The 10,597-nt window shown below is 38.0% G+C and overlaps 1 protein-coding gene across 9 annotated transcripts; it reads right to left on the bottom strand.

Moving 5' to 3' along the window:
* Positions 1-784: 784 nt before the first annotated feature.
* LOC135583407 (uncharacterized) lies at positions 785-8,813 on the bottom strand. Of its 9 annotated transcripts, none has more exons than XM_065127428.1 (23): positions 8,631-8,813; positions 7,584-8,093; positions 7,292-7,400; positions 7,128-7,209; positions 6,953-7,033; positions 6,692-6,826; positions 6,467-6,588; positions 5,913-6,077; positions 5,721-5,826; positions 5,490-5,595; positions 5,278-5,388; positions 4,860-5,023; positions 4,661-4,778; positions 3,907-4,131; positions 3,122-3,312; positions 2,846-3,013; positions 2,574-2,679; positions 2,259-2,405; positions 1,987-2,145; positions 1,699-1,902; positions 1,405-1,599; positions 1,257-1,328; positions 785-1,164 (listed from the first exon to the last, which is right to left on the bottom strand). In XM_065127428.1, exons 1-23 carry the CDS (start codon positions 8,676-8,678, stop codon positions 1,051-1,053), a joined length of 3,438 nt encoding a protein of 1,145 aa, XP_064983500.1. In that variant the 5' UTR covers positions 8,679-8,813; the 3' UTR covers positions 785-1,050. The 9 variants fall into 9 exon arrangements, with proteins under 9 accessions (XP_064983500.1, XP_064983489.1, XP_064983504.1 ...); XM_065127417.1 differs by having other exon boundaries at positions 4,860-5,032; XM_065127432.1 differs by having other exon boundaries at positions 2,259-2,396; positions 5,278-5,391.
* Positions 8,814-10,597: the final 1,784 nt, after the last annotated feature.

A 10,597-nucleotide genomic window follows, 5' to 3' on the forward strand; every position in this document is an offset into this window, starting at 1 on the left:
ATCCTCTATGGAGTGCACTAGTGGAAGCTCCAACAGCAAACGACAGGTTCTTTTTTCTCTTGCCCATGGCTGGCGATGGATGAGCAGAGATTTTTTACCTCAAATTTTAGTAAATAAAGTCCACCATACATCTTTTACTCACTTTTCTCCTATTTACTTCTGTTTTGTGATTTTGAGTTTGATGTATGTTCAACAAGATGGCTTCAGTAATGACCAAAATCATTAAAAAGAAAATACATGCTTTCTTAGTATTGCGATGACAACTAACTGATTGTTGTTTTGTTCTTCTTCTAGCTACTTCACCTGTCTAAAAATCTACTCTTTCGACTTCGGATGACGCTCAGACCGCTTAGGCGCGGATCCAAAGGAAATGCTCCGTTAACCCAAAGTATAAGGAAGAAGAGTGTGGCAATATTATGTCTAAGGAACCAAAGCAGGAGAAAATTGCATCCTAGGGCGAGCCGACCACAGACACAACCTTTATTCGAACTTGTACCATAGGGGGAAAACATGACTGTGTTTGTGGCACCAATTTTGTGATTACAAGGCTCTGATACTTGTTGGTTAAGCAAAAACCTGATTGTGCCCGTTGGTGGGTTGTCACCGGAGCTGCAAAGCGAGTGGAAGGCAGTGGCTCGTTTGCCGTTTCAGCTCCGTGTTCTCAGAATCTGGAATCCCTGAAACAAGCCTGTGCAATATGGGATGTAAACTGAGTTGGGTCCCCCCACATGCAAACTGAGCTGAACTTACTCGTATCCAATTCCAATTTGTAAAAGACGTCGATTTCATGATCCAGCTTTGTTGTTTTACTTGGTTTATTACACTGGTGAGAAGAAGCCTTGTTTGAGCATCTCACCCTCCATTTAAGAGAAAGGCAATGTACATAGAGAAGAATGGATGCTTGTTTATCTCTTTGTTCCTTGATAAAGAATGACAAGACTATATAATACAGTAAAGAATGACTATAACACAATTACGAAAAAGTGCCTCATCTTCTGCTGCCGAACAATTTGATTGATTGGGATTTCCATAGCCGATCGCGGTTGAAGTTCAGCAGAGGATGGACCGGGCTTCGATCACTGCTCGAGGTGGATCCAAGTCCTTGTCTTGCAGAGAATTCCCGAGCAGTTTCTGCATCTCAGATGCAAACAGATCATCTAAAATCTGCATGTCATCAATAATCCACATGAGCAAAGATATATATACCAAGACACTCTTTTTCATTTAGTAGAAAGTATAAACAAATGACTGCTTACCCCTAAAGCATAATCGGATCCTCGATACCATATTCTGTTCTCCTTTCGGCTCTCAAGAAAGCTCAACACAATCTGATGAAACACAAGTTATAAGTTGGAAAGACGGTTCCATTTCTTGTTTATAGTGAATCTGTTTTCTTCCACATACCTGTCCCATTCTATCCCAGAAACCACGACAAATTGCAACAAAGATCCTGATAGCTAACACATGATGTAGATTGTGTATCGAATCTGTTAGCTGCAGACACAAGGTCTGCATCCTGTCACGAATCTCGGGTTCACCTTCTGCTTCTTTTGTCTCTTCGAGAATCCTTTTGAGCCTCGTGGTTCGGTTTGCTTGTGCCTGCAAAATGTCACACCAAGACTTATTTATGTACAGCTCGCAAACACCCAAACTATAAAGAGGCAAGTGAAATGAGGGAATGTTTAAAGTGACACTAACATTGCTGACAAGCTTTTCCACAATTGCTTGCATGTACTTCTTGTACTTCTTCCTCAGAGTTACTGTGATTCCATTCATTTGCTCTCCAAAAATTGTATTTCCATCCTCAATTGTCAAGCATGCAGCCCAACATTTTAAAAAATCCTCAACTCCAGGATGTAGCACTTCAAGGATTCTTTTAACAGTGTTAAGAAAGATTCCCAGCTGCCAGAACACAAAAAAAATAGTTATTGTATTAGCAGTCTTGATGTTTCACCTAAATTTGAAATCTAGACATGGAACACTCACCTGACTGGGTACGACATAAGGAGAAGTAGGCTGTCGCCTTGTGAGCTTCTGCACTTGCTTCTCGAGTATTTTTGGAATCCCATCCCTCAAAGGTACAAGGATCTCACTGTATTGTTTTTCTAGTGCCTTGAAGACTGCTCGTTCGATGTCAGCAAGAGCCTAAAAGTGATATGATTGCATGATTGTGAAGCATACCAACCAGAATAAATACAAATAGAAGATTGCATTGCAGCAGCTACTGCTGGGGCAAAAAAATAACCATTATCACTTACATTCTCTAAAGCCAACAAGTACTGAGGCCACCTACTTATCACCACCTCATACTCATTTATGCCTTTTCTAATCTGTTCATATATGTTCTCAACAAATGGTGACGTTGCACAATTTGTGGATACATCTAACCATGGTACCTGCAAAGACTATATACAATAAAAGATGAATGATTGTTTTCCCAGTCATGCATCCAAGATATCTGAATATAATGACAATGTTTGATTATTACCAGACTATAAATCACTCATATTAATTCCTATTGATTAAATTTCAGAAAATGCAAGGCCAAAGAAAATATGAATGCAAAGAAAGACCTTTTCTGTCTTGCAAAGATCAAGTAACTGAAGCCGCGTGTCTTGGATCCAAACCATGATATAGTCATGGAACAAGTCCTTTGAGACAACCCCTCCATGAACTGGCCTGAAGAAGACAGTGTAGATAGATTAATATTAGAACTACATTGCTGATGCAGCTGACTACTATATCTTGGTTAGCCAAGTTTGAAAATACACACAGCCAAAAACCATAAAAGCAGCATAAGTATTTATCCATCAATATATTTCTAATTAATTCTAATATAACTTACCTGATGTTCCATGACTCAAGATCTCTTTCAAAATCAGCAGTTGCAATCAGCAGCTCTGCCACATGCTGTGAGGGCTTGGATGGAGGGCAAGCTGCAAGAAACCCTCGGAGTCTTTTGCAGAGCTCAGTACTGTATAAAGAAGCAGCAATATTTGGCAGATCTATGGAACTGACAATAAGGGGGCATCAACAGTTCTTTTGTTAGTATCATCATGCAACTAAATCCACTAAGGTTGCTTCTGTTAAAAGTCCCAGAGATGGCTAAACAAGAGAATACCTAGGAAATATATGCTGATTGTGAATCTTGATATCTGCTTGAATCTCGTTGCTTATATTAATGCATAGCATTTTCATTTTGAGATATGCTGTTGAGAAGGTCATAGGGTCTGCGTAGAGTCCATCACAGTTGCTTGACATAAATTCATCAGTTTCTACCATATGCCGCCTACACCGCTTTGCTGCAGCAATCTGTAGCACAAGATTTAGGTATGATTTAAGCCTCACAAAAGCAATATGGTGAATCTCCTAGAAGGTCCAGAGGAATTAAAAAATTCACTATCCAAACAACAAGATATTGTAATTATATCAGATAAAGGAAACAAGAAAAATACCTCTATACTCGTAACAGAAAAATGGAATTTCTGATTAATGTAATGTAATAACCTTATTGAGTAAACAACAAGTTTATTAATAAATGGAAAATAACATATTAACATCTTTGGGTCCATCTCATCAGTACCTTCAAAACATGTACAATATCATGTATGCTTCTCTAGAGTTGCAAATACAAGCTCTTATGATTTTCAACTTATTTCATATATGCCCAGTATTTTTGTATATGCTCACATTATGTAAAATTTGGAAGGATCTTCATGAAGTTTTTAACAAGGGTTACAATCAATACAAGCATTAGAGGAGTATCTATGATATTTCCATCTTTGAGAGGAGACCTATGAAATCACAAGCAAAGGGACACATAAAATTGCAACATATTGTATAGAATTTTTAAGGTAGTGCCAGATATATTTTGACTAGCTAAATGCATTCATTTTCATAACTTGCCTGCAAATGATTTCTTAAAATATTTTGAGCTTCTTGAGACAGGATATCATGCAGAAGAGTGAATATCTGTACAGCAGGCACTAAGGCTGGTGCAGCAGATTCCGGAATTGGACCAAAAATGTCAGTTAGGCCTGTTGGTGAAAGCTCATCTAGTGACTTGTAGTTCTCAAAAGTAGTTGCCAACAAATTGTTGATCTGATCTTCACAATCCAGTAGAATGCTTCTCTGTGATAAACAGTGGAAAAAGACCATGTCAGAAACTTCTTGCACATTACCTTGAGTTATTACTTGCATAATAATTTAATCCTTACTTTGGCATATGAACAACAGATGCATCAAATGTTGCACATCATCACCTACCAGCTTACAATAATGCACATATTTTCCAAATTTTTTGTGCAAGAGTCATTTGGTCAATTTAAACTGAAAAACTAGGTCACACTGTAAGCAGTCATAATGATGATTTGTTCAATTTACATAACGATAGATCAAATCATGTTGCAAACCTCTTTCTGGATGGTATATTTGAAGCTTGGTCATAGTACGTCAACGTCCCAAACAAATGGTAAATGTAGGTCTAAATTAACATATAGAGTGACACCTACAAAAAACTTACAGGGGGACAACCAGCCATGACTTTTTGTTTTTTGATTCTTTAAAAAGTTTTCTTTTTCAAATATTTCACAAGCATGCATTGCATAACCAGAGATAGTGTTTTAGGTAACAATGCATATTGTAGATTGTAGAACAATACCTCTTGTCTAGTTAAATTTTTTTCACCTCGAGCTCTCATGATGGGTAAAAGGAGCTCATATATAAGCTCTAAGCATTCTTTTGTAGGTGTCGCAGCATTCATGATAAATGAAAGATACCTAAGAAATTTACAAAAGATAGACATATTAGTATTTTAAGGATGTATGTGATTATATTCATTAACTCAGACATTCAACTACCTCAGCTTTGTATATGCATCAGTTACTCCATAATAATCAGCAAATTCATTCAAAAGCCACTTCCAATGACCATGTATATGTAAATTCTTTGAATGAAAATGCTGAGCTCGCATTGTTGCCTCAAGTACTAGATCATATATCATTGTTTCAACAACTGGACCACCCTGCAACATCTAAGAAACAAGTAATCAGGTCATCCATTATCGATAGTGGAATAAATTCAAGGTCATATTAGAATGTGCCAAAAATCATCCTAGCACAACTTGAAACTTCATTATGCTAAAGGGCCTCGGTATTTGACTTCAAAAGACTTAGAAGAGTTACAATCTTGATAGATCAGGATCTCTTATGATGCCCAGACCTGTTCATGTAATAAAAAATTGGCAGTTGTATGCTCAAAAAGAACAAAAATAACCACCTTGGTGGAAGTCATCTTGTCCGAAGAGTGAAAAACACTGATTGAGATTTGAACCTTCCCTACACAGACATGATCTTCTAAGTATATAGGGCACCATCTAGTCATCTCTCCCTGCTTCATTTGCATGCATCTTATAAAAGTAAGCTTGGTGATGATAGTAAAATTATTAAATCAGAAGAACCTATTAGAAAGATGGTAGAACAGATGCATACATGACATTCAGCCAGTGATGATATTGGTACTGTGGCACGACCTTGGATAATTCTATTTATATTATGGACTTCAATCAAAAGTGCATCTCCTTGACTCTCAGGATAGCTGAAAAGAGATCAGTAGTTGAGCGTGTACTTGTGCAGAACATAAAACTAGTGGCATCTCATGTTAATGCATATAGCAAGTAAACATAAACTGTACATATATAGTAGTTATTAATTTGGACTTACAATATATGAGAATCACCAGTTCCAGGTTTCAAACACACACTAGAACCTGATTCTGTGAGTGCATCTTCACTAGAGCTCTTCAATTGTAATATACATGACAGAGTGTCTGAAGTTAGTAAAAAGAAGTTAGCATCTTTAATGACTATTTGCAAATTCTGGGACAAAAATAGGATAAATGCTCAGTTTCATAACCTTCAGAAGAAACTGGGGAAGCAGTTGCTCTTAATGAATTTATTTGACTTTTTAAAATTGCTGACATGTGTTTGACATATTCAGCTCCCATTTGCATATATATTGTTCGATACGAAGAGGTAGGCTGCAGCTTTCTTCTTTGAGGTATGATGCGGATCCTTTTCACTACAAAAGAAAGGAAAATTCACATTTTATATTGCAAGAATATATATTATACAATTGAGGGATGTTACTCTCAAGACTGATACCTACTTTTGTAAGAACTCTATGTATGATTTTTTAAAAAAAAAAAAAATCAAATAGAACTAAAGGATGTCTTCATCTTCTTAAAGTAGAAAGAAAGATGGATTCCATTTAGTGTCTATATAAAAATCAACCTCAATAACTTTTCTGTTGTTTCAAGAAAGCTGATGTTTGATCCAATTCTCCAATTTCTAAAACAAAAATTAGTCAAGAAAATGCCTTGAGGTGTGACTGTACATGGAAATGCAAGTGAATCAAGTCATAAGTTGTCATCATAAGTTCCTAGCGAAATCATATTCAAAAGGCTTTACCTTCAATTTCCACTTGTCCAATCATTTTCCGACCCTTAATGACATTTGTTCCTTCTTTACTATCAGCATGCCTTCCCTCTCCTTGAGTTTGGCCCCTAGGATGCAGCAAGAAGGTTTGCAATCTGTACGATGATGAGATATGTCACTTATCACACCAAGCTACACAAAGTGAGAACCATATTTTACCACCAAATGTAGAGCTTCCATAAACTAGTTAATTCATACCCAAAGGCATTGCGCAGAGCCATGCACTCATCCCGAAGGAACTCTGGAGCCTCCATGCAGTTTCTTGCCCATGCATTGAGGCACAATCGGAAACATGCATCATAAGCAATAAATGTTTGCCATGCGCTCTGAACACTGCTAGCACAAATGGGCAACAAAATGTACTCTTATGATTTTTATTTTATATGTAGGCTACACCAAAGTACTTGGGAAACTAAGAAGTCTTTCCTAGGGCCTCAAACATGAACTTGTTAGGCAAACCTAGTATTGTAGCTTGGCATATGGGAGGCAATATTTGTTTGCCAGAGAGGAATCTGCATATCTCCTTCTACAGGTATGGCTCTGTATTACACAATCCGTTTAATAAGGCAAAATTAATTTGAAAAATATATATGCCAACATGAATGAAGTAATTGTTAAGAAACATGTTCCATACCCTGCTGGAATTTCTCCAACTTTCTGTGCCAGTATTGAAAAATCTGAAGAGACCTCAGTGCCTAAATTAACCTTGGTTTCACCTAATGGGCAAATTTCATTTGTTAGGTGTCACCACATGCCATAAACAGTTCCTTCATGTAATGAGTATGACCTGCTCCTTACCATTTAAATTTAGGCTGCCTGATTCTCTTCCATTCCCCACAATGGGAGGTGCACTGGGTGTTCCAAGTTCTTGAAATTTCTCAGCCATGAACTCATTTAAAATATGAACCTGAAATGAAAACAGAGCTATTGTCAGATTAGCACAAGTGTTACAGACCTGTGGATCAAATTATAATTGAGATTCAAATTAAAGGAGTAGGTCATACACGTGAATGGATCAAATTATAGCACAAGTGTTACAGGCTGTGGATCAAATTATAATTGAGATTCAAATTAAAGGAGTAGGTCATACACGTGAATGGGGAAAGCCATCTTGTTCATGATTCTGGGCGATGGCACCTGAGACAGAGCTTCTATTAGCGCTGAACTTGGACTTCACCTCATCACCTCTACAAGAATTGTTTGCTGCTACATCTACTCTTAGGTTCTCCTTGGAAAGCCCTCGAACTAAAGTAGATCGCTGTCTGCCATCTGTTTCTCTGACTGGCTCGTAGCAAGAACTTTCACCTGACAATATCTCCTCCTCGCAACTCCTCTTACCTGGCTTCCCAAAGAGATCGGAGTCGCTGTCGGAGTAATTGGCGTAGTAGTCCTCTGGAACAGAAGCTACACTCTCATCTTCGTCCGAATCAGACAACAAGTGCGAGTGCGGAGTTAGCAAGCTCGAGTGGAATTTTACGGGGGGCAATGCTTTCGGCGACAGAAAGTTGTTGCATTTGGAGAGCAATCGTTGTTCAGGGACCGGTTCCACGGGATATTTCTCTACCAGAGGAGATCGAGGTTTCTGAGCAACATCTGATCCCTGCTACCGTTCATGCATATGTAGGAAATCAGAACTCCATAAGAAGGAAGTATTTGCTAGGGTTCCATAGTTACATGGAAAGAAGCAGCTATATTTAAGATACTGAGCAATAATAACCAGAGACAAGAAGACCGGCCACCAAGAACGTGAACAAAGACAAGAAGGAAGAGAGGACGGATCCACCAGGTAAAGCTAGATCAAGAAAGGACCCAGCTTTACACTTGGTGCAGCAATCGAAACCAGGAGAGGCGGCACGCATCAAAGATCGAACGGAAAGAAACAAGAACTCCATCAAATAATCACACATCGGGATGCAACCGCAAAGGACCAAGAAGAGACGGATTTCAAGAAACCCTTGAAAGGAAACAAGTCCGCCACCAGAACCACAAATGACCGAGATCCGACACGGGGCCGACGAATCTCACCATCCGGAAAGATCCAAAGCGAGATCAAATGAAAAGAAAGCATCTTCAAAAGCGCAGACAGAGGAGTAATTCATGAAGGATGGAAAGAGAGATGGAGCGTCGTTGAGCGGACCTGATTGACCCAGCTGATGGCCGTCTCGTCCAGCCCCTCGGTGAACATCTCCGGCGTTAAATGATTTGCAGAGGGCGATTGGGAGCGAAGAGAGGGGAAAGACTGGAAGAGAACGAGGAATGTGGTGGAGTTGGGAGCAGACGTTTTCTTGAAAGGGAAGAAGGAAGACAGAGGGTTTTAAAGCGCGGCTCCGGAGAAGCTGTGGGAGTGTGAGGGATGGGGAACGTGGGAGGCGGTGGTGTGGACTTAGTCGTGGTGCGAGTAACGGCTAGTTCGGAAGAGAGAGAATTTGAAAGAGCGGAGAGGATTCTGGGACCCACCAGGGCTCTCCGCCGAATGGGTTCAGAAATATTTTATGGGCAGAAATCACCAGGCCGCGGTTCAATCGACGAAATGTCTCTAAAACCGGACCGGGTCATCAGTTCGATTATGTATGACGTTATCAATCTTTTTTAAGATAATAACAGAATGTTAAAAAGATAACAGGGGGAACCCACCAGGTCCCACCGGCGATGGGTTCAGAAATATTTGACGGGTAGACGACTTGGACCCCACCAGGTTCAGTCGATGGCAATGTTTCTGGAAACGACCTGGCCATCATAAATTATTTTATTATTAAATATTTTATCGAGAAAAACTCTAATGGGTGCCCCCATATTTGTTTCAACTTGGATAAAAATATATTTAATCTTTTACCAAGATGGTTTGGTCATATATGATATTTTAAAAAAATTAATAATTAATTTTATCATAATTTTTTTAAAAATAAAGAAGTATATTAATCATCTTAAAATCAGTAGGATATGATTTTATATGATTTTTATTTTTTTAAAAAAATTATGATAATTAATTATCAAAATTAATAATTTTTTGAATAACATCTAATCATTTAAGTAGAAGTATGAAGTCATTTTTATCCAGGACAAAAACAAATATGAGGTAAAAGATGTTAGAAGATTTTTTCAGTAGAATGTCCTTTATTATTCAAAAACAAAAAAAGGAACCGTGTTTTCCATATTTTATCCATTTCGAGCTGGTTTGATACCTGATTTCAGTAATAAATCAGATCGAACCCTTGTGATGCTCGATCAAACTCATCAAATCAATCGAATTGATCACCTATTGCATGAAATCTTGAGATCGATACTAACTCATCTCAAACTCGATCCATCGGACACATGGAATCTCGAGCATATATTTTCTCTTGAAGGGAAGATCTCAGTCAAACCTGATCCTATCATACTAAATATCAGAAATAAATGCATACCTTGTCCCGACCCTTACCCTGATTTATCTTGACCAACTTATTACTAGCAAAACTGGCAATATTTCATCTTCTTTAGTAGAATTATAATACTCAAATCAAATCTGGGTTAATATTTTAAATAATTAAAACTCGACACCCACAAGCATGAACTTGGAGAGAATAATATCCGTATTTCATGAATATTTCTTTCCTATGCTATCAATATAAACCTCTATCCAATGAAAATAATTACTTATGGGCATAATCTCATTGTTAGTTTTGTAAGTGCCATTCCTCATGATACAAGGGATCCGATTGGAGGGACTGATGCTATTCTGGTGACAAGATAACTTTTAGGAATTGATGCAAGTTAGTGATAGAAATGAAGTGCGAGAAAGAAGATGCATATCTTCTCATAGATATATTCTCCTCTATTTATACAGATTAAGATGAAAAATCTTTTTTAATAGGGTAGAAAGATTTCTTCATACAGTTAGGAAAATATTATCAACTATTATGCCCCCACAAGATAGTGCTCCTATTAAGGATACCAATCTTGGAACGATGTAAAGCAAAAAGTTTATGAGTGAGAGGCTTCGTGAGTGAGTCGGCTAATTGATCAGTCGTATGTACATGAGAAACACGAAGTTAACGGCGAACAACTTGATCTCTCACAAAGTAGAAGTCGATAGTAATATGTTTCGTGCAAGAGTAGAACACC

This window comes from Musa acuminata, chromosome BXJ1-3 (assembly GCF_036884655.1).
Source record: "Musa acuminata AAA Group cultivar baxijiao chromosome BXJ1-3, Cavendish_Baxijiao_AAA, whole genome shotgun sequence".
In the NCBI taxonomy this organism is placed as follows: Eukaryota; Viridiplantae; Streptophyta; class Magnoliopsida; order Zingiberales; family Musaceae; genus Musa; species Musa acuminata.

Bases quoted from the DNA above. Each gene is read 5' to 3' on its own strand.
- LOC135583407 (XM_065127412.1), bottom strand. From the start codon at position 8,678: ATGTTCACCGAGGGGCTGGACGAGACGGCCATCAGCTGGGTCAATCAG. The intron at 5,596-5,720 runs GTAAGTCCAAAT...ATCTCTTTTCAG, and splicing joins ACTGGTGATTCTCATATATT to CTATCCTGAGAGTCAAGGAG. The intron at 2,406-2,573 runs GTCTTTCTTTGC...TATTGTATATAG, and splicing joins ATCTTTGCAAGACAGAAAAG to TCTTTGCAGGTACCATGGTT.